We start from the raw sequence: 24,205 nt of genomic DNA on the forward strand, positions 1-24,205 counted from the left end.
TCCGCCACCGTAATACTGTCCTTGACTAGCAGCGCCACACCTCCCCCTCTTTTGCCCCCTTCTGAGCTTACTAAAACACCTAAACCCCGGAACCTGCAACAACCATTCCTGTCCCTGCTCTATCAATGTCTCTGAAATGGCCACAACATCGAAGTCCCAGGTACCAACCCATGCTGCCAGTTCCGCTACCTTATTTCGTATACTCCTGGCATTGAAATAGACACACTTCAAACCACCTACCTGAACACTGGCACCCTCCTGCGAATTCAAATTTGTGCTCCTGACCTCTATACTCTCAATCTCCCGTACCCCAAAACTACAATCCAGGTTCCCATGCCCCTGCTGAATTAGTTTAAACCATCCCACAGAGCACTAACAAATCCCCCCCCCCCCCCCCCCCCCCCCAAAGGATATTGGTGCCCCATAGGTTCAGATGTAGACCATCCTGTCTATAGAGGTCCCACCTTCCCCAGAAAGAGCCCCAGTTATCCAGAAATCTGAATCCCTCCCGCCTGCACCATCCCTGTAGCCACGTGTTTAATTGCTCTCTCTCTCTCTATTCCTCGTCTCACTATCACGTGGCACGGGCAACAACCCAGAGATAACAACTCTGTTAGTTCTCGCTCTGAGCTTCCATCCTAGCTCCCTAAAGGCCTGCCTGACATCCTTGTCCCCCTTTCTACCTATGTCGTTAGTGCCAATGTGGACTACGACTTGGGGCTGCTCCCCCTCCCCCTTAAGGACCCGGAAAACACGATCCGAGACATCACGTACCCTTGCACCTGGGAGGCAACATAGCAAACGTGAGTCTCTCTCGCTCCCACAAAATCTCCTATCTGTGCCCCTGACTATTGAGTCCCCAATTACTAATGTTCTACTCCTTTCCCCCTTCCCTTCTGAGCAACAGGGACAGACTCCGTGCCAGAGGCCCGTATCCCATGGCTTACTCCTGGTAAGTCGTCCCCCCCCACGAGTATCCAAAACGGTATACTTGTTACTCAGGGGAACGACCGCAGGGGGTCCCTGCACTGACTGCTTCTTCCCAGTCCCTCTTACAGTTACCCATCTATCTCCAGTCTTTGGTGTAACTACCTCCCTGAAGCTTCTATCTATGACCCCCTCTGCCTCCCGAATGATCCGAAGTTCATCCAGCTCAAGCTCCAGGTCCCTAACACGGTTTTTGAGGAGCTGGAGTTGGGTGCACTTCCCACAGATGAAATCAGCAGGGACACTGACGGTGTCCCTCACCTCAAACATTCTGCAGGAGGAGCATTGTACTGCCTTCCCTGACATCACCTCTAGATTTTTTTTAAAAACAAGAAAAAGAAAAAAAAGAGCTTACCTGACATTCCCTTCAAACCCTGCTCCCGCTGAAAGGTAAGCAAATTTAAAGGCACTCACTCACCTTCACGACAGACCCCTGCTCCCGCTTCCCAACGACCGTGTTTTTTTTTTGGTTAGAGGAGGAGGTAGGGTGGGAAACACTGACGAAGTGTTTCGGGTTTAACTGTCACTTGACAATAGCCCCTCCACAAACCACCTTCAAATTAGGCTGACCGCACTGCACGTATGCAAATGCATGTTGTGAAACTGATCAAATGCGGTTTTTCAATTTCTGACTATTAATATTCGTGATATTAGGTGTAAAGAAAGACTTCATTTTATACAGTGCCTTTTCTGAACTTGGGACATTCCAAAGCACTTTGTGGTCAAACATTGGAAGAGCCACTTGAGGAAGCATGACGGGCAATTAATGTACTTAATATAATATATAATATAATCTTTTATTGTCACCAGTAGATTTTCTTTAACACTGCAATGAAGTTAATGTGGAAAGCCCCTAGTTGCCACATTCCGGCACCTGTTCGGGTACACTGAGGGAGAATTCGGAATGTCCAACTTACCTAACAGTACCTCTTTCCGGACTTGTGGAAGGAAACCCACGCAGACACTGAGAATGTGCAGACACCGCACAGACAGTGACCCAAGCCGGGAATCAAACCTGGGGCCCTGGCACTGAAGCAAGTGCCGCCCATTCAAGCGCACTCGAGAAATAATTTGACATTGATCACATAGTCTCTTGTGATGTTTACATATTGGCCAAGGCTTAGATATCTCCACTGAAATAATGGTGCCCTATGATCTTTTATACCCACCGGAGAAGACAGAAAGAGCCTTAGTTTAATGTCTTATCTGAAAGGCAACTGCGCTAAAAAATGCAGCAGTCTCCCAGTACTGCACTGGAGTGTCAGCCCGCGCTATTTATGCTCGCGTCTCTGGAATGGGATTTGAGCTCCACTTTCTAAGGAGGTTGAGAGTGCTACCCGGGAAGCCAAAGCTCACATGAATTGTTAGTTGGGAAGATGATCGTTTCCCTGTGCATTTTTGTACTTAATCATTCAAGTTGTAAAACTGCACATGGTGGACTTAATCATACAAATGAATTGCATTGAACATGCATTTAACTTTCAAACGGCCACCTAGTATTACTGGGGCGTTCTCGAGTAGATGTTTGTGTGTGTTGGTTTATGATCAAACTTCGCACAATTGCTTTTATCAAACCATTCTTGCCTATTTAATTATTAACACATTTAAGGATTGCTTTTAAATTTGGAATTCATTTCACACGGTTGCCAAATTATTTGTGGATATAAGCCATTACAAACATCAAACTATGACAATCTAAGTAAACTGCTGGACATTTCCATCACCAGTGGTATTACACTGTTAATCACAGACAAAAGCTCACTGTAATAAGGAAATTGCCTTTCATTGACATTTCTAATTAGAGTGGAATTGCAGTTTGAAAAGTTTATTTTGAACCGTGAAAACTATTTTAACACACACATTTTGGAAAAGTCTTGATCATGGTAGCACGGGCAGTATAGGGGCAGCACGGTAGCATGGTGGTTAGCATAAATGCTTCACAGCTCCAGGGTCCCAGGTTCGATTCCCGGCTGGATCACTGTCTGTGCGGAGTCTGCACGTCCTCCCCGTGTGTGCGTGGGTTTCCTCCGGGTGCTCCGGTTTCCTCCCACAGTCCAAAGATGTGCGGGTTAGGTGGATTGGCCATGCTAAATTGCCCGTAGTGTCCTAAAAAAAAAGTAAGGTTAAGGGGAGGGGGGGGTTGTTGGGTTACGGGTATAGGTGGATACGTGGGTTTGAGTAGGGTGATCATGGCTCGGCACAACATCGAGGGCCGAAGGGCCTGTTCTGTGCTGTACTGTTCTATGTTCTATGGTACTTCCTGCTTAAGTCACAAGTAACTTTTTCCTTTCTGAAGAGTTCCGCACAGAATATGTGAAGTGTTCTTTTCAAAGTGGTTATACTTTTTACATAAAAGGAACTGCTGTTTTCTGCAGGAGATTCCTGTGGATTTGGATGTAGTATTGGCACAGTCGAGACAAGTTGACTTGAAACCAACTCCATTTGGACCATATAATAGCCCTCTTTTGGTCTTCAAATCTTACAGGTATGAAATAAAAACATGTTAATATGTGAATACTTAATATTTTGGGGAAAAAGTGCTGATAATAGTAAAGGAGAAAAAATTAATTTATAGTTCACCAGAACTATAAATGCAAAATTTGGCTGATTTTACTAATGTGTACACAAACCCATTGCATCCACCAAATAACTCCAAACTTTTGAGTAAGGAGATGTTTCTTTTAAAATAGGTTGACATGACTAGTAAGTAGTTTAGATTCTGGATTAAAAGGCTAATGAAACCAAGAAGCACTTATTTCTGCTCAAGTTAGAGATAACATAATTTTTCCTTGGCATTATTTCATTACTGACAATTCTGAGGGTACGGCGTCTTTAAATTTCTGCTATAGTTTACTGTTATTATCTCCCAATACAAAAGAGTAACCGTTGTATTCTGTCACAACAGCACTCGAACACGTGTGCTGAGCAGACTGGTTAAACAGGCCATTGCTGCCTCATGGCGCCGAGGTATGATCTCTGCTCTGGGTCACTGTCCGTGTGGAGTTTGCACATTCTTCCCGTGTTTGCGTGGGTTTCGCCCCCACAACCCAAAAATGCGCCGATTAGGTTGATTGGCCACACTCGACTGTCTCTTAATTAGAAAAAATGAATTGGGTACTCAGAAATTAATTTTAAAAAAAACAAGCCATTCAGCTTAACCAGCCCATGCTAGCACGTATGTTCCATTTAGAACCTTAAAGTTACAGCACAGAGACCATTCAGCCCTTCGAATCTGTGCCAGCTGGAAAAAAAACCTAGTTGCCCATTCTAATCCCACCTTCCAGCACCCGGTCCATAGCCTTGCAGGTTACTGCACTTCAGGTATAGATCTAGGTATCTTTTAAACAAGTTGAGTGTTTCTGCCTCAATCTCATATCTGGGCATCGATTTCCTGACACCATCCTCTGGGTGATTTTTTTTCTCTCCCCAATATCCCCTCGAATGCTTTTACCAATCTCCTTAAACCTGTGCCCCTGGTAATTGACAACTCTGCTAGGCAAAACAAGTCTTCCTTGTCTATATCGACCCCTCAATCTTGTATACCTTAATTAAGTCGCCTCTCTGCTGCTGCCTCCGTTCCAAGCAGTTACCTCCTGTCCTTCCTCGACTAACTCTATCAGCATAAATGTTCACCTCAACCACTCCTTATGGTATCAAGCCCCAAACTCTCTCTGCCCTGGGTAAAGAAGTGAAAATACTCTGTCTGCTTGAATGGTTGTTTCATGGACAGCATACATCACTGTGATAATGATATAGGTTAATTGTGACATTCTACCTAATCTAAGCATGCATTGAAGGAGATGGGATCAGCCAGTTAGGTGATTTGTAAACTGGTTTCATTTTTTAAAAAGTTGCTGAGGAAAGATTGGATACATTGAAACATCTGTTCAGTTTTAGTAATTGAATACTCCAGTGGCAATTGATCTCAACATAACAAATCCCGCTTTGTACATAGAACATACAGTGCAGAAGGAGGCCATTCGGCCCATCGTGTCTGCACCGACCCACTTAAGCCTCACTCCCACCCTATCCCCGTAACCCAATAAACCCTCCTAACCTTTTTGGCCACAATTTATCGCAGCCAATCCACCTAACCTGCATGTCTTTGGATTGTGGGAGGAAACCGGAGCACCCAGAGGAAACCCACGCAGGCATGGGGAGAACGTGCAGACTCCACAGGCATGACCCAGTGGGGAATCAAACCTGGGACCCTGGCGCTGTGAAGCCACAGTACTAGCCACGTGCTACCGTGCTGCTAAATTGTAGAGTTTATTGATTAGATGCATGCAACTTGTCGCATCTTACTCTACCTGCTGTAACATTAGCATAAGCGAAAATTCATTTGCTGGCAAATGTGCACATTTGAAAATGCTAACTGGGGGCAGCACGGTGGCACAGTGGTTAGTACTGCTACCTCACGGCGATGAGGACCTGGGTTCGATCCTGGCCCCGGGTCACTGTCCGTGTGGAATTTGCACATTCTACAGTGTTTGCGTGGGTCTCGCCCCCACAACACAGAGATTTGTATGGTAATTGTCCCTTTAAAAAAATAATTGGTTACTTAAAAAAAAAAATTTAAAATAGAAAATAAAATGACAAATTGATTTTTGTTTTACATTGGCTGAAGGCTGATGTGTGGTTTATTTCCTTTATTTTGAAGGGCTGCCATAGTATGTTCTATATTGTTTTTTAAAACCTCTTTTCAGATTCAGTCCTTATTTTGAAACAAGGAGAAACTTCTGATTTATTCAGTTTCCTAGAGCAACTTGATTGAGCCCAGACAGTGTTTCTGTCATTTTGATTTAACTGGTACATGAAATGTGTGGTTTATTTCCTTTGTTTTGAAGGGCTGCCATAATATGTCCTATATTGTTTTCATCGTTCTTGTTTGTTAAAACCTCTCTTTTCAGATTCAGTCCTTACTTTCGCAACAAGGAGAAACTTCTGATTAGTTCAATTTCCTATAGCAACATGATTGAGCCCAAACAGTGTTTCTGTCGTTTTGATTTAACTGGTACATGCAATGATGATGATTGTCAGTGGTATGTATATTCTGTTTTGTCTTGCACATGAAGATTAAATTAGTACAATAAAATCAGTACAATAAAATCAATGGTGCAGTGAAAAATGTACGTACATGGTAGTAAGAGTTCTAGCCCAATGACCTTGCTGCATATTTACACTAAGAAATGTAATGCCTTGTTTTTCTTAAAGCAGTATAGGAAACGCCCTTCAAATTAATTATTTTATTATGTGTATACAAACTTGAAACAAATGATTATTAAGACTTGTGATCTATTGAATGTGAATGAGTTACTTAATCACCAGAGCATCTATGAAGTTAAAATGCTTTCATAGGGATTGAATCATAGAATCATAGCATTTACATTGCAGAAGAAGGCCATTCAGCCCATCGAGTCTGCACCAGTCCTTGGAAAAAGCACCCTACTTAAGCCCACACCTCCATCCTATCCTAGTAACCGCACTAAGCTTTTTTGGACATAGGGCAATTTACATGGCCAATCCACCTAACCACATCTTTGGACTGTGGGAGGAAACCGGAGCACCTGGAGGAAACCCATGCAAACATGGTGAGAACGTGCAGACTCCACACACACTGACCCAAACTGGGAATTGCATCTGGGACCCTGGAGCTGTGAAGCAACAGTGCTAATCACTGTGCTACCATGCCACCCACGATTATGATGTAATTGGAAACTGATGGGTGGCACAGTGGTTAGCACTGCTGCCTCATGGCGCTGACGACCAAAGTTTGATCCGAGCCTGGTTCACTGTCTGTGTGGAGTTTGCACGTTCCCCCGGTGTTGGTGTAGGTCTCACTCTCTAAAATCCAAAGATATGAAGGCTAGGTGGATTGGCCACACTAAAATTGCCCCTTAATTGGAAAAAAGGAATTGGAAACTGATCTTTCTCCACATTGTATACTTAATAAGCTAATTATATAAGTTGGAACCATTTTGGATTCTGGTCCTGATGCTGCAAAAGTATCCAGAACTTGAGGGCTTATCGTTACAGAAATTAAATTACATCCATTTTGTAATGTGGAGATTTTGATAAATCTTTTAAAATCTAAAATGTATTTTTCTTTCTAGGCAGCACATCAGAGACTGCATTTTAAATCAATGCCAGCTGTTTCAAGATCTTCTCTCCTACAATTTATCTCTGATTAAATGTTCAGATTTTAGCACAGATGATGAAATCAGGGTTGCAGCAGGTAATAAAATTATTATTTACTGTTTGGATGTTTATGTAAATTGTTTTGATCTATAAAATGTGAATTACTTGTGATGTAACCATGTGCGACTAGTCAAAATGTGATTATCCCATGTTCATTAATTTCTTTTGTTACACGAAGTGTTTCTGGTTGAAGATGTTGCATTTTGAAGCAAGCTTTCAAAGCATAGAATTAACTAATCTATCTTTTATATGCAAAGAAAATTATGTGGATAAACAGTTTGGCAAAAACAAAGGTCGTATGACGACAGATGAGATGGCTGTTCTGCTTGTCAGCAAAGTGAATGAGTGTACTGGTCACAGTAAGTAACTGTAATTTTCTCACATACCACATTTACTTTATAGCCCATAACTTGCGAGACTTATTGTGTTCAGGTTCACCTATTAGTGATGGAATTTGCACATCTAACCTCTGGCTTGCGAGTCCAATAAAAATGCACCTGTTCCCTGAATTGAGTTGAGAATTGGCCTCTACTGATGTACTCCACACATTATGACACACAGACTTCTAGACTCATCCACGAAGAATGAACATTTTGGCTGAAGCACCATAACAGTGCGAATTAGCCCATGCAAAAGAGAATGGTTTGAGAAAGAAAATGTTTCTGCGAGTTGTATATTGACATAGCTGTCCATATTACATCAAGTGGAAATAATCTAAAGTAAACCCTTTCAATAAACGTATTTTGGATGGGTTGGATATGCCTGAGTAGAATGGGGCATTTGACTTGAAGTGCTTCAAAACAAATGCTTTGTGAATTAGTCATAGTATGATCTCTTTAAGCACATGTAATTTTGCTGTTTACTGAACAAATGTATTCACGGATATGAGACTTTTTCAAAACTGATGTAAGCTGTTGGGTGCTGCAATAACAACTGATACAGGAACGTTGAGTTTGAAAATTAAGCAGCAGAAATTATACATTTTCATCGAAGTTGCTACATGAAAGTAATGTTAACTTGTTTCAGCACCTCGTTACACAACTTTCAAAGACAGACGGAAATGGAAACCCAAGCTTTCAAGAAAACAAGTTTCTGAAAGCAACACCAATAGCAACAGCGATGATGAACCAAATTCTGGACCAATAAGATATGGTATGCATAAGCTTTCTGTAGATAAGAGTAGAATGAGTTTTAAAAGCCATTTGATTTTGTTTTTGCAATATTTGGACAATACAATCTTTATCCATTATGAATGCATAGGCATCTGTTCTTTTTAACTAATGTGATGGTGGATCATTGATAAAGCAATGTACAAACAAAATGGTTCACCTGCAGTTTTTCATTCATGGTGTGATTTTAACAGCACAGTCCTCCTCCATGCGTCCTTTGATCGCAGATTGTCCTGATAAGTGGATTATACAGTGTTTATTGTATAAGTGGAATTTTCCCTCCGTTCTTTCACTTCAGATAAAAATACATCAATAAATCTGTCCTTCAAAGGCCTGTAGTATTTCCACAGCAACAATTCAAATAAACAATGTTTAACACACACCTGGTATTAACTCTTTAGGTTCTCATACTGGAATGTTGAATTACTTTGGCCAGATATGGGATAGGATTTGCAAAACCGTACCAGCCTCCCCGGACAGGCACCGGAATGTGGCGACTAGGGACTTTTCACAGTAACTTCATTGAAGCCTACTCGTGACAATAAGCGATTTTCATTCTGTATTTAATACAGTAAAGTGAAGTATGCAAAGTTCAGTAACTTAGAGCTTGCACTTGTATGGTGTTTTCATGACCTCTATGTCCCATTGAGCTTCATTGCCAGTGTATGTAATAATTTTGTGGTCACTGTTATAGTGTCAGACACCGAGTAGGTTGTGCAGTATCTGATGATATAACAGTATTATAAAGTTCGGACTGAAGGCAACAGCTGTTTTGTTCCCCGATCATCTGGCCCTTTTGACTAAAAACAAAGATGCTTTCGAAGTAGTAGGTTTATAAATAAAAAAACTTGAGTTAATGTTGCTAAAATCTGAGGGAACCTCATGTGGGCCCTTTTAAAAGTGTTTGATTGGGGCAGCATGGTGGCGCAGTGGGTTAGCCCTGCAGCCTCACGGCGCCGAAGTTCCAGGTTCGATCCCGGCTCTGGGTCACTGTCCGTGTGGAGTTTGCACATTCTCCCCGTGTTTGCATGGGTTTCGCCCCACAACCCAAAGATGTGCAGGGTAGGTAGATTGGCCATGCTAAATTGCCCCTTAATTGGAAAAAATTAATTGGGTACTGTTAAATTTATAAAAGAAATTAATTATGGCTGATATGTTACTTGAAAGCAATATTTTCCTATTTCCATGATGTCCACAGCACTCTGATCAGGTTGCTGACACTGATCTTTAACCAGGTTGTTTGTGCTTTAAAAAAATTGTTCTAATGTTGATGTTACATCATTATATGTGCATAATTTAGATCGGGAAGTGTATGGTAGCAATTGTGCACCCTATTGTTCCAAGAGCCTTATTCTACCAGACTTTGGAGCATCAACTGGCTGTGCATTTACAGATCTATTCACCTTGCTGAATTATTTTTTTAAAACAAAAAGCTGCAAATTGAAATTGTTTCCAGTTGTCACATTTGTTGAGACCTTTTAAGGAACATTCTGCTGGAATTCCAGTGTTTTAAGTGTTTGGACAGCTGATACTCTTATCTCTGTTTGACTTTTACCAGATATGGCAGGTGATTATTCTCGCAAAACTGGAAATTCTAGGAGCCATCTAACAATATCTTTAAGCGGTCTATCGTGCAGCAAATCTCATTCCTCCAACAAAATAATCTTCAGTATTTTAACCAAATTTGATCAACTGTGTCTTGCCAACAAGTTTGAAAACTGGACTTTGTTCAAAACATTTGAGCTTGGCAATTGCACAGATCACTAAGCAAGCTGATGAAAATGACAATTAAAAGTCAATTAAATTATTCACCTACAACATTATCAAAGTTGATGAGGTTGGCATAATGTTGAGTGTGTTAATACACAAGTGGTGGGATATGGCTTTGTGAGGTACAGTAAATTTATGGTAACATGGGAATTCTGGGAGTTTTGACTGAACTGGTGTCTCAACCGGGAATGTTTTTTTTATAAAAAGGATGGTACGGGAGCCTGTGTGTTTGGGGCAACAAGTTGATTGTATACGTAACATACAATAGTTTTTAAATGACTATTGCAAAATCATTTTCATGAGGGTGTTTTCTTAAATGCTAGTTCCTCCACTTTGGATCTCCTTTTTCCTGCAGAATCAAAAATATATCCTTTTATGTTTCAGCCAAGTCTGTGGAACATCCGTGGTCTGGAACTCAAGTTTTGGATGCAGTTATAACTCCAGATGATGTTCGGTATTTTACAGCAGAGACTGATGACATTGCCAATCTAGAAACAAGTGTAATGGAGAATCCCCAAGATGTACAGCTTTGGATTAAACTTGCTTACAAATACAGGAATCAAAAGGAAGGGTATGTACTAATTTCCTGAGTTGATTTAATGAAATGATGACTGTAAATAGGTTAACATTTAATGATCTTGATTGATTCATTTAGTAAATCATTCTGTTGCAGCAGAGTGAACAAAAATAAATTGTTCATGTAAGTTGCTGTGTTATCAAATAACTAGTCTTTATTAAGTAACTTGCAATGGAAATTTGGGTTGACTTGGACAAAACTCAGCAGTATGCAGTGCATTAGAGTACTGTTTAGATAGCTTTCAAGTTTTCAAGTGTTTAGGTATGTTAAATGTGTTAAACTTTGTATTGTATTAACAAATGCTTAAAATGACCACATTGGTTTAATGTGTCAAATAATGTTAGAACTTTTCCAGTTTTTTTTTAAAAACTGGTTCGGCTGTGCAGAAAAAACAAGAGAACTCAATAAATTTGCCAGACTATTTTTGCACTGGGTTTTGTAGGTCATAAAATCAAAAAGAAGTATTGATTCTATAAAATATAATGCAAAAGCTTACCAGTAAACTTTTTTTGTTACGAAAAATGGAGTTGATGTTGCAATTTAGACCAGTTACTTAAGAGAATGTTTACCTAAATCATTTTCAGTCAACATTGAATTAAGGCTGCTCAGGCACATAAGCACTAAAATTAGTAAGACTTGATTATAATTACCAGTTACAATTTAACTGCACACACATAGGTTTTCTGTTTTGAATCTGCTTTTTATTAGGAATTAAATATTTGCATCGAGAACTCTGTTAAACCAAGAAGTCCCGCCACACAAGATGTATTTTGAGCATGCAGGATTTGACAGTCATCTTTTAAAATCAAATTTAATATTTTCGCAATACTTGAGGCTAGCTACAAAGCAATTTGCCTATTATCCCACCTTCACAGTCTCCTACTTCTATCAAAAGAAGTCAAATTTTATGGAGCATTTCAGCTGTACTTATTTTTCAATTTCCTTCCTTGAGGCTTCCAGTGTGGTTGGGATTCCATCCTCCTGCCTCTCCATGGTTAATCTACAACTTTCTCTCTCTTGCATCCTCAATGATTCATATTAGAATATGCAGGAACTGGCAGTCTTACAGTATTTCAACCAAGGATTGCAGCAGGTGGAAGAAAGATTCAGCAACCAACTTGATCTTCGTTCCCTCAAAATTTCTTTCATTCCGTTCTCCTCCCATCAAATCTTGTACACATATCAATTCAAACCTTGCATGTTATGTGCACTTCCTGATAACACCTATACAAATAAAATATATTTTGTCTTGGGTGTTGAAATAGTTTTAATGGGAAATTTTACGTTAAAATTCTCAACGCTGAGTTCGTGCACACCTGATGCACCTCGAGGTCTGAAGCCCACATTTATTTTGCTGCAGTGTACAGGTGGGAAAGGTTTGTTCCTGCTGTAGACCTGCAAATGTGTTAACTGACGGTGACTCGGGAATTTCTGCTTCTAGAATTTTCCTCCATGCATTCCAAATAACTCATTTCATTGAAGCATGAGATTGTTATTTTCAAAACTGATAACAGAAATTTTATGGAACTTCTGCACTTTTAAGAATGGAAGAATTTAGGTTCCAAGAGACGAGAGATGGGATTACCAACACCTGAAAGTACTAGGAGGGACAAAGTGGGATTTGGCAGTATTGGGAGCATTTCCCAGTTGGAACATTTGCATTGGGAAGTTGATTCTAGGTTGCAGGAATACTGTTTACGGATGTGCTAATGGCAAGAGAAGAGTGTTCTGTCTGGGAAAGATTTAAAAATAAAAATAAAAAGCGCAAGCATCCGGAGTCCTTTTTTAAAAATAAATTTAGAGTACCCACATATTTTTTTTTCCAATTAAGGGGCAATTTAGCGTGGCCAATTCACCTAATCTGCACATCTTTGGGTTGTGGGGGTGAAACCCACGCAGACACGGGGAGAATGTGCAAACTCCACACGGACAGTGACCCAGGGCCGAGATTCAACCCAGGTCCTCAGTGCCGCAGTCTCAGTGCTATCCACTGTGCCACATGTCACCCTGCATCCGGAGTCCTTAATATGTTCATCCAGTAAATAGACTTTTGGCTACAAAGGAGAAATATATTTAATTGACTTGTGCGTTAAATATGTTAGTACTCCTGTCTGACAAGTGTTTCATCACACCTCTGGTGAGTCATGCTGCAAAATCTGCTTGCACACCTATAAATTGATAATCAGTGTCTTACACAAAGCACATGCTTTGTTTCCTATTTTTGGCAATACTTGGCTTAAATATTTCCCTTTGGGTTTTGTGGATTTACCTGTGTACCTGCAGTTCTGGTTACCATGGGGTTCTGGGACAGATTTCTGCGGTGTATCCCTGAACTCTGACTTCATTGTGTGTGTGTGTGTGTGTGTGTGTGTGTGTGCAGACATCACCTTTGTTGCCCACAAGTTACATGTGGTGAACACTTTATTTGGGTTGAGCCTACTTTGTCACAGGTTTTCGGACTTTGAAAAAGTAAAGGGGAAAAAATCATGTCATGCTGTAGAACCATAGAATTGCTACAGTGCAGAAGGAGGCCATGTGACCCATTGAGGCTGCACCGACCCTCTGAAAGAGCGCCTCATCCCTGTAACCCCGCCTAACCTTCACATCTTTGGACTGAGCTGAAACCGGAGGAAATCCATGCAGACACTGAGCGAACGTACAAACTTCACATAGTCACTCAAGACCGGGATTGAACCCAGGCCCCTGACGCTGTTGAGGCAGCAGTGCTGGCCACCATGCCGCCCCCGCTGTAGTTGCAGACCTCCTTATGTTGCCAGTTTCCCTTCCATTTCTCACAGTATGGTATTGATGCTCTTTCCTCATTTATTGGAGTATTTATCCAGATTTTGGAGATTCCGCTTAATGTTCGGTGCATTTGGGACCCTCATTACTTTTAATCCATTGATTTTCTTTTTAAATAGGGGGTCCCCAATCTGTCTGGTCCATGTTTGCAAGTCAGGACCACATTACATGAGCAACCTCTCTGGACTTCCCACCAAGCCTGTGCTGAGTTGTTAAATAGGCATCCTTTATGAGCAGTTAAACAATTAACTATGCATGTGTGAGCATTTGCTCTACAGTTTTTATAATTGTTTGAGTGTCAGTGCAAGTAACACCATGTGATCATAACAGTGCTTACAATCATTGCACACATTTCAATCTAAGATGCTTTAAATTTTGTTTGTGTGGGTAATGCAACAAATAGGATCTACTTGTGGGGAGTGCTGGCAATTAACATAGTCATGGTGGCAGTGAACAAATAGCCTCCAGTCTTGGCGAGCAAAGCTTCATTATGAGCATTTGACAAAAAACTATCTCTCTTTTTCCAGTAGGAGTTACTGGTTACTAAAAGTGGCAGGCAGGTCCTTTAGTGAAGGGTAGGTTGAAAACAAAATCCCCCAGGTGGAGGAGACCGTCACAAATGGCCACTAAATGCTTATATGTTTGATATGATTTGGGAGGTTACTGTCGTTCCTTAGTGTTGAGCTTCACCTGTACACTCCCTTTGGAACTGTTCAGTTTATGGTCGGCGGAAAGCAAGCAAACTTGAAAATGAAAATCGCTTATTGTCACAAGTAGGCTTCAATGAAGTTACTGTGAAAAGCCCCTAGTCGCCACATTCCAGCACCTGTACGGGGAGGCTGGTACGGGAATTGAACCCTGCTGCTGGCCTGCCTTGGTCTGCTTTAAAAGCCAGCGATTTAGCCCAGTGTGCTAAACTTGTCACTGACTTCAGTTTTTTTTGAGCAATCTGTGGCGAGAACTTTAAAACACTGCAATTGATCTGTCATGGGGATACACAGTGTCGAGTTGCAGTAATGTCACCAAGCTGTCCAAGCAACCCATTCTCTCAGACCACTAACCAGGAAATTAAAAGCACTAATCAAATCACTTTTTAAATGTTAAGAGTGCAAAATAAAGATTGGGGCATACTCATGGGATTAATGTCGAAGCTAAAATTTTATAAACAAACCTAATTTAAATCTAGCTTTAAAATAAATCTTCATTAGTGTCACAAGTAGGCTTACATTAACACTGTGATGAAGTTAATGTAAAAAGCCCCTAGTCGCCCCACACTACCTGTTTGGGTACACTGAGGGAGAATTCAGAATGTCCAAATTACCTAACAGCATGTCTTTCGGAACTTGGAGGAAACCGGAGCACCGAGAGGAAACCCACACAGACACTGGGAGAACGTGCAGACTGCACACAGACAGTGACCCAAGCCGAGAACTCAACCGGGGTGAAGCAACAGTGCTAACTACTGTGAAAGTCTATTGCTTAATCATAATGGAGATGTTTAACAATATTCCACAAATATATTGATTGGTCAGGATCCAATAATTTTACTTGGGAGTAGTTATTACTCCAATTGCCACTGAAACTCTAGTTCCGCTTCATTGAACCAGGCTTGATCCTTTACATCCCAGAAATGAGCGGCAAAGGGGAGTGCAGCACAGCCTGTAGTAAAGCAGTGAATATCAGACCACAGCTTCAGGATTTCCACATTTTTGGCGCTTGTGCCAAATCCTGTAGTTATGGTCAGAGGACTGTGATGGCAAATGCAAACAGTTCACCGTCAAAAACCTGAAAAGTGTTTTGAATTACCTAACTTAACATTGACTAGTTACTCTGCACTGTAACGTTGCTGCCAGATTAACTTTTCTTCAGTGCTACTTGCTGCTGTGACTTGGTTGTTTAAAATCTTCTTTCGACATGCTGTATTGTGTCAGTAGATGGCACTGATGCATTTTATTTTTAAAAGGTTAACATGGATGCTTTGGAAGTGTGCAGTATAAGGGTTTTTCTTTGTATCTTCACGCCCCATCCCTAACGGAGGAAAAATAAATCATGCCCTTTCCTCCTGGAAAAGTATCCCTTGCTTCCTGGTATCTATCTTTTTCTCTCCTAATAAATGATCAGTGTTTGCATGTGGTAATTATGGAAATGGTGCCTGCATTCTCATGCTTATTGGTAAAATTTGTATTGGAGGAATTCACATTTAGGTGCTTCACAAATAATTTAACTCCTTTCTTTTAGGACTCCAACAGAATGTTTAGATGCAGCTTTGAATGCTTTAGCTCGAGCACTCGAAATTAATAGAGCAAATCCTGAAATATGGTGCCATTATCTCAACTTGTTTTCAAAACGAGGCACAAAGGAAGAGGTTCAAGAAATGTGCGAGACAGCTGTACAGTATGCTTCTACAAATGTAGTTTGGTGGACTGTAAGTATTTCAAAATTCAGATTTTTTTTCCCACATTAGAAGTGGCATATATGTTAGCTTCATTTAGCATAGGTACTGTGTAACATAATTTCTCATTTCTTGCAAGTGTCAGTCTAATTTAATAGTGGCTGGAATTCTCCAGCTGTTGGGATTCTCCTTTCCCCCTGGCAGTGCACCCATGAGCTTGCCAGTGGCGTGGGCTGGCTTCAATGGGAAATCCCACATACCAGAAGCGGGAAGAGAGACTTCTGTTGCCAGTGCATGTTGCCCAGCCGAGAAACACGTGTCTGGGGGACCGGAGAATCCAGCCCAGTAATACACTTTGAATCCAAAGTTCCACAGCAGATGGCAGGACGTGAGTGTTGCTGTACAAGTCCTGTGTTGTTGGAAGTGCCATTTTTCAGTTAAATGTGAAATACTTGTCTAGCTATACTGTTTAATGGACGTGATCTTGTTAACAAACCCTCCGCTGTCAAAATGTTTTTTAACTTGTCGGTTGTTGCTGTTTGTTTGTGATTTAGCTGCAGTGTTTCCTTGCCGAATGAGACTGATTACAAAAGTCATTCAGTGACTGTGAAGCAATTTGGAATGTCGGAGGGCAGATTTTCCTTTAGAGCCATAATTCTTTTTCTGATTGCAGTATTTAATGCTAGAGAACTCTTTCGATGGAAAAGACTATGTATGCGGCCGAATTGTGCAATTCCTGATGGAAACGATAGAAAGATCTGAAAAATCGGAAATTCTGTCTTTTCAACTATTACAGTCCCTGCTTTTCTGGGTGCAATTAAGTCTCTTTACAGGAAGGCAGCAGAATGCACTGGCTATTTTTCAGGTTAGTATTTTGGAAGTTATGACATTTGCAGTTAAGTATTCTGGTACACTGAAGGTGGAAGGGCAAGTTGAGAAGACTTTTTCATAAGAGGATCCTTTACTTGTTTTTGGAGGCAGAGTTCAAAAACAAGGAAGTTATGCTAATCTTCTGTAAAAGACTTGTTAGGCCTCAATTTGGAGAGGATGCGGAAGAGATTTGTTAAAACTGACTGACTTGAAAATGACAAATGAAATGAAAATCGCTTATTGTCACAAGTAGGCTTCAATGAAGTTACTGTGAAAAGCCCCTAGTTGCCACATTCCAGCGCCTGTTTGGGGAGGCTGGTACGGGAATGGAACAGTGCTGCTGGCCTGCCTTGGTCTGCTGTAAAAGCCAGCTATTTAGCCCAGTGTGCTAAACCAGCCCCAGTACTTCAAAAGATATCTCCAGCAAGATAAACTCAGTTAACTGCAGAAACGGAGATTGTTCTCTGTCAGAGAATCATATTTATCCAAGCCAGGAATCTAACCTGGAACCCTGGAGCTGTGAAGTGACAGTGCTAACCACTATGCTACAGTGCCTCCCCAGAAGGTTAAAAGCTGATTTTATAGAGATGTCCAGAAACTATTCCAGAAGGTCTCCCAACCAGAAGTCATAGATTTAGTTGATTAGCAAAGGAACTGGTTGCCATTTGACGAATAATCTGTAGTGATTGAAAATGCAGAGCTTGAAAGTATGATGGAAGAAGATTCAATATTAATGTTCAAAGGCAAATAAACTGGATAAGTAGTTGAAGGAGAAAAAGTTGCTGAGCTATGGAAAGAGAGCAGGTGAGTGGGAGTAGTTGGTTAGCTTTAATAAAGAACCAGCACAGGCAGGATGAGCTGAATGGCAGCCTCGGTGCTGAATTATTCTATAATTTTAAGACTCCAAGACACCTTTTTGATCAACCTGTTGAAAGAGGTTGGTGATTTTCTTTTCCCCATTCAATAAACTGGCTTGAAGTTGTAATTTCAAATTGTCCAAAAATGTTCATCTTGGTTTTGAGCTTTTCCTCCATAATTCAGTTCCCGTGGGAATAGATTCTGTAATTTCTCTTATTTATCTTTACAGTGCATTAATGTTTATACATCAATACAAACTTAATATTTGTATTGTGTAGGAAATTTGTCGGTCAATATGCTAATTGTGTTGAGTATTTCAAATTTTGAACTGTCTTGATTTAAACCTTTTAAATGTAATCTGATCACATTGCTCTGACCTGTTTCTTACCATATCATTAAAGGATGATCAATTGCGAGATGCCAGTGAGCAGGATAGTCCGAACTATGGTTGTAGGCCAAATGTAGCTCTAAAACCTGGGCAACCTGAGGTCTATTACCAGTTATTTCTTAGTTTTTTTTCCCCCTCATTTGGCCTCTTTGAATTTAATGTGCCTGACAGTTTGGGAAAGATGTTCTTCAGAGTCTTGCCTCATTGGTGATAAAATTCTAAATCGAAAACCCAAGACCCTTTTTATTAGTAACTTGTTGGGATAGAATTGGGCTCTACTGCCCTGGGTTGCATGTTCTGCTGACTCTCGCCCAGCCTTGGAGTTGAATTATGTTGTGACATATTTTGATTTTGACTTTGCCTTTAACTGTTCTCTAGTTTGGCAATGCTGGCTACCCTGTTAAGAATGTATCATATTCAGTAAAGTGCCCAGTGAGTAATAATGGGACAACCGAAAAGTAACAGTGGGAACTCCCTTGTAGACTGAACTGGATAATATACGGTCATTTGTGCATTTGAAGTTTAAAATCCTCATAATCTTTGCCTTGTGAATCAGTGAACTGAAAATAATTGAGTGAGATGAATTCTGATGCAAATTGAGTTAATTTCCAGTGAATTTAAACTCCTTTTATACCTATTTGGATTAACTTGGGAACTTTAGGTGCACCTTTGCCCTTTTTCTTTTCCTCCATGCTTACAGGAAGTAAGAGGGCTGTTGTTCCAATTACTTCCTCATTCAGAGGTTTACCCCTATAATCCTGTTAAGAAAACTGTCTCCCATAAAGGATGGGTTTTTAAAAACTAGTCTTTGCTGTTCTCGAGGTCAATGTGGCCAATCTGGACAGGCTGGGATGAATTAATTGTCTCATTTATTTCAGTGGGAAGTGTTTGGTGAGCAGCAATATTCCCCAAACTGGTCTGCCTAGCCATCTGCCGGGCTCATTAACAAATAAGTTCCTCTTTGTCTCAGCAGCTGCAACAGATGGCTGCAAAAAATTTTTTAAAAAGAGAATTTAAATCTGATTAATTTCCAAATCCAAATATCTGCAAAATCTGGCTCAGGTGAATGTGAAAGAATCTTTGGTGCTATTTGAAGAAGAATTAGGAATTGTCTTGTGTTCTGACCACCATTCTTCTCCTGTCTAAAGCCACCAAAAATAGGTAATTTGGCCACTTCAGTCCCTTCAATGGGATGTTGCTAGATTTAAAAAGGCTCCCATATACATTCATATAAGTGACAATTCAGCAGGCACTGGTGCTAATTCCTTTTTGGATTCTTGGTGCTGCTGACGCTTATTAACGAGTGGTAAGAAGCACCTGAGAATTTCTTTCATGGTATTTTTAATTAAAGTTACACAACTTGTATAAGATGTAGAAAAAGGCCATATGGCTCAACCATTTGAGCCACCTCCCACCTTTTCTTGTCTAAAACTATCACCTATTCACTCCAAAACTAAAGTCTGGTTCCTGGTATGCTTTCTTATGGCCGTGGAACTTTGTGCTTGTATTTGTACTCCGAGATCCCTTGTGTTTCTCAAGCCAACCAAATTTGAACATTCCAAATAATAACTGACCTCCCTATTTTTCCTATTGAAAGGTACTATCTCATATTTATTTGTGTTATACTTCATTTACCAGTTATTTTCCCATTCTAGAAGTTTATTAATGTCCCTGTGTAATTTGTTGCAGTCCTGAGCCCTGATGACTAATGCTCTCCTCTTTCATTACCCCCCTGCCAAAAACAAATTGGTGTCATTCGGAAATTTAGCAACTGTTTTGAATTTCCACATCCAAATTGTTAATGGCAATGGTCCCAGTTATTCAAGCAAGATTTTCCCTTCTGAAATCCATGCTGACTATTCATTTATTATAATTCTTATTTCTGAATATTTTTCTTGAACTAGCATTTTTCAGTGTGGAAAGATGGTGTGGCCATGAGTCCCTTTCTCAATTGCTGTTCAGTTGTTTGAATTGTCCATAGCCATTGCTGATTGGCTAAGATCAGGATATTTAAGCAACTACGTAGATATTACAAAATAAAGCTGCATTTATTTGTACGGCAATACCAATGGGAGCATTTCCTGCATATGCTGAGTTGTATTGAGGGAGATGCAGTTCGTGTCTTTATACTCAGTTGCAACCAGACAGACACTCTAAAAGTTTTAAAATGCAAACTGAACCCTGGAATTTGGAGTAAATTAAAACTGCATTTTAGGATTGACTGTTCCCCAAAATTGTGTCTTTATTATTAAAATTCTCATCGGAAAGGGTATTGCTTTTTTGCAAAAGGATATTTTGCAGATGCTATCAAAAAAACTGATGGGCTTACTCCATCTTGCATTTATTAACTTAATGTTTGCTATCAAATGGATGCATTTCTTGGGTAGCTGGGTTTCTCGCAGGAAGCGAGAATGCTCTTTATAATTATTGTAATTGTAAAATTGTTTATTGTAACAAATGCTGCTGGCCTGCTGAGTTTTTCCAGCTTTTTGTTATTTATTATGCCTTCTCTTTTACGGGCATTGACTGAAAATTTGGATACTGCTCCTAGCCTGATATAAATATGTTCAAGCTTGCTGCCTGTTCATGCCCAATTATTATTATTTTTTTTAATGTATTTATTCAAAGTTTTTCAATAAATTTACAAAACCCTCCAAAGAAAGAAGGGCAACATGCCAACAGACCAGAACAACTTAACCCTCTAAACGATAAACAGTTTAGCAAATTAACACCCAATTCAAAACAAGATAGAGCATGTGCCCCTAACAAAAAGGGAAAGAAATCCCCCCCCCCCCCCCCCGGTTGCTGCTGCTGTTTTTTTTAAATTAAGGTTTTGCAAAATTTTCCATATTAAATAGTAATAATCTCAACACAGCAAATTAGTGAACATTAACATAGTGCATAAAGAGAATATACGTCAGCAATCCACTAGACATTGCCCCACACGCCTCCCATCGGGGCGCACCCCCCCCCCCCCCCCCCCCCCTCCATGGGTTGCTGCTGCTGAAGTGTTAATTTTCCCCACAAAGTCAGCGGACAGTATTGTGCCCCTGCTCAACAGCGGTAGCTCTGTACCCTTCTGGTCTATCTTTCCCTCTCATGCTTTGGCTACTTTCCTGTTTCTTGGCTACCTGGCTGTTCTTCTCCTTGTTTGTTGGCCACGAACAGGTCCCGGAACAATCGGGTGAATGGCTCCCATGTTCTGTGGAAGCCGTCCTCTGACCCTCGGATGGCGAATTTGATTTTCTCCATTTGGAGAGATTTCGAGAGGTCGGACAGCCAGTCTGCAGCTTTGGGTGGTGCTGCTGACCGGCAGCCGAACAGGATTCTACGGCAGGCAATCAGGGAGGCAAAGGCAAGGGCGCCCGCCCTCCTCCAAGGGAATAGATCTGGCTGGTCTGAAACCCCGAAGACTGCCACTTTCGGGCATGGCTCCACCCTCACCCCCACCACTTTGGACATGGCCTCGAAGAATGTTGTCCAGTGCTCCACAGGTCTGGGGCAAGACCAGAAGATGTGGGCGTGGTTGGCCGGGCCTCTGTGGCACTGTTCACATCTGTCGTCCTCCTCTGGGAAGAACCTACTCATACGGGTTCTTGTTAAGTGGGCTCTATGTACCACTTTTAGTTGCGTCAGGCTGAGCCTTGCGCACGTGGAGGTGGAGTTGACCCTATGCAGTGCTTTGCTCCAGAGTCCCCACCCTTTTTCGATCCCCAGGTCCTCCTCCCACTTCCTCCTTGTTGCGTCCAGTACGGTGTCGGCCCCTTCTACCAGTCGGTCGTACATGTCGCTACAGTTTCCTTTATCTAATATGCTTGCGTCTAGTAACTCTTCCAGTAGTGTCTGTCGTGGTGGTTGTGGGTATGCCCTTGTCTCCTTTCGTAGGAAGTTTTTAAATTGCAGGTACCTTAGCTCGTTCCCCCTGGCTAGCTGGAATTTCTCTGTCAGTTCGCCCAGTGTTACGATCCTGCCGTCCGTGTATAGGTCCCTGACTGTCAGTGTCCCCCTGTCCTGCCCCCACCTTTTGAAGGTGGCGTCAGTCAGCGCTGGTGTGAACCTATGGTTGTTGCAGATGGGAGCTTTACCTGACATTTTGGTCAGGCCAAATTGCTGCCGTAGTTGGTTCCAGGATTGGAGGGTGGCTATTACCACCGGGCTGCTGGAGTGTTGTTTGGGTGGCGATGGGAGTGCCACCATGGTGAGGGCCCGGAGTGAGGTCCCCCTGCAGGAGGTCTCCTCCGCGCGCACCCACTCGGCTTCTGGCTCTTTGATCCATCCCCTTACATGCTCAGCCGTCACCACCTAGGTTCATGCCCAATTATGACTATTCCCTTCCTAAATTAATATTTTGAACACTGTTTAGATATTTTACTAAATACATTCAAAACTTGACATGATAACTCTAATTTTATAAATCTCCAACATTAATTTTGTCGATGTTACCATTTATGGGCGGGACGGTAGCACAGTAGTTAACACTGTTGCTTCACAGCGCCAGGGTCCCAGGTTTGATTCCTGGCTTGGGTTACTGTGTGTGGAGTCTGCACCTTTTCCCCCGTGTCTGTGTGTTTTGTCCGGGTGCTCCGGTTTCCTCCCACAAGTCCCGAAAGACGGGCTGTTGGGTAAATTGGACATTCTGAATTCGCCCTCAGTGTACCCGAACAAGCGCCAGAATGTGGAGACTTGGGTCTTTTCACAGTAACTTCATTTCAGTGTTAATGTAAGCCTACTTGTGACAATAAAGATTATTATTGTATTTGAGAGTTATGCTGTCATAAAGATATTTGCTTACCACCTAAAACTTAGTTTTCTGAGTTTTGTCACCAAATGCAAGTTGAATGTATAAGTTAAGAATTTGTATCCATATTTTTAACCGGTATGTTTTACAGAATGCCTTGAAGTGTTCAGATGGTAACAAAAGTGTGGCAGGATATTTAAATACAAATGACTGCTGCCTGGCTTGGTTAGCCTATATTCACCTCATTGAATTCAACAGTCTCCCTTGCCAATTCTTCGATCCAGCTGTAGCCATTCCATCCAAGCTTGTGATGAAGGAGCCGTTTATTATCCCATGGCAATCATCAAAAGATATAAAGACACATCCCGACACATTACTTGCATTGTTTGAAGGTGAAGTTGATAGTTTTATATCTTTCATTTGTGTTAGATTGCACGTCAGAGTTTCAGTTAATTTATTATTTCTTTTTTTCAAAATTTGTTCAGATGCTGTCCAAGCATGTTCAGAAAACTGTCCTTCAGTGGAGGAGAAGATTACAGTCTGTCTCCCAGTTTATAGAAATATGATTTTAGCACTGAAGCTAATGGGAAGGTACAGTTACTTAAAAACCTAATAACATTGACATATAAATGAAGCATTGTTTCACGACCCAGATTGGTGGCCTTAATGTTTAAACTTAGCACTTTGGCATTTTCTACATGTTTGGAGAATCATAAATCACAATTGGGAACTTGTTAACAAATATTCATGTTTTTGTAGTTTTTAGTAAGATGACTGGAATTATATCTTTTAGGTGGGAAGCTGCTGAAACTCTTTGCAAGACACTGCTACAGTCCTGCCCAGTTGTTTACCAACTTACTGAAGCTCTAGCTGACCTCTATTTAGAGAGAAAACAGACCGATGATGCTGCGAATGTGTGGCTTTGTGCATTTAGAAGGAGTCCCCATAATGCTCAATTATTCTATCATGCATTCAAGTTCTTTATTTCAGTGGTGTGTATTTTTATTTTTTGATATTCCTTTCCTCACACTGTTAGTGAATACATTCCAAGGTTGATAATTTCCATAGGTAGCAGCAGGTCTTCAGCAAATGTTTTATTTGTTATTGGAAATATTTTCTTATGCACAACGTTTGCTGGTCACCTTCTCTATTCCCCATTTGTTCCCCTCTTACTCAATGCTTTGCTAAACAAGTTAAGCATTCAGGCTCAGTAGAAGAAGGCCATTTGGGCCATCAAGCTTATTCTGCCTTTCAGTAAACTGGCTGATCAGATTATGGCCTCTCTCTCGCCCTCGCACCCTCTCTCGCGCCTCTCTCTCCCCTCCTCACTCCCCCCTCCTCTCTCTCTCAGTCCCCCACTCTACCTCTACGCCCGTCTCATCTCCTCCTCTCTCGCGCTCTCGTCCCGCCTCTCTCTCTCTCTCGTCCCGCCTCTCGCTCTCCTCATCCGCCCCCC

General features: G+C 41.3%; 1 protein-coding gene across 1 annotated transcript in view; it reads left to right on the plus strand.

The window, feature by feature from the left end:
• Nucleotides 1-23,777, plus strand: part of LOC119954853 (zinc finger C3H1 domain-containing protein) — a 65,701-nt gene extending 41,924 nt beyond the window's left edge. Inside the window, 11 exon segments of the mRNA XM_038780435.1 lie at nt 3,363-3,472; nt 5,898-6,029; nt 7,101-7,222; nt 7,443-7,544; nt 8,212-8,337; nt 10,509-10,695; nt 15,742-15,928; nt 16,569-16,760; nt 22,901-23,141; nt 23,235-23,340; nt 23,543-23,777. Of these exon segments, the coding sequence (XP_038636363.1) occupies nt 3,363-3,472; nt 5,898-6,029; nt 7,101-7,222; nt 7,443-7,544; nt 8,212-8,337; nt 10,509-10,695; nt 15,742-15,928; nt 16,569-16,760; nt 22,901-23,141; nt 23,235-23,340; nt 23,543-23,762 (1,725 nt within the window). The 3' untranslated portion in view covers nt 23,763-23,777.
• Nucleotides 23,778-24,205: the final 428 nt, after the last annotated feature.

The sequence above is a fragment of the Scyliorhinus canicula genome, chromosome 20 (genome assembly GCF_902713615.1).
Source record: "Scyliorhinus canicula chromosome 20, sScyCan1.1, whole genome shotgun sequence".
In the NCBI taxonomy this organism is placed as follows: domain Eukaryota; kingdom Metazoa; phylum Chordata; class Chondrichthyes; order Carcharhiniformes; family Scyliorhinidae; genus Scyliorhinus; species Scyliorhinus canicula.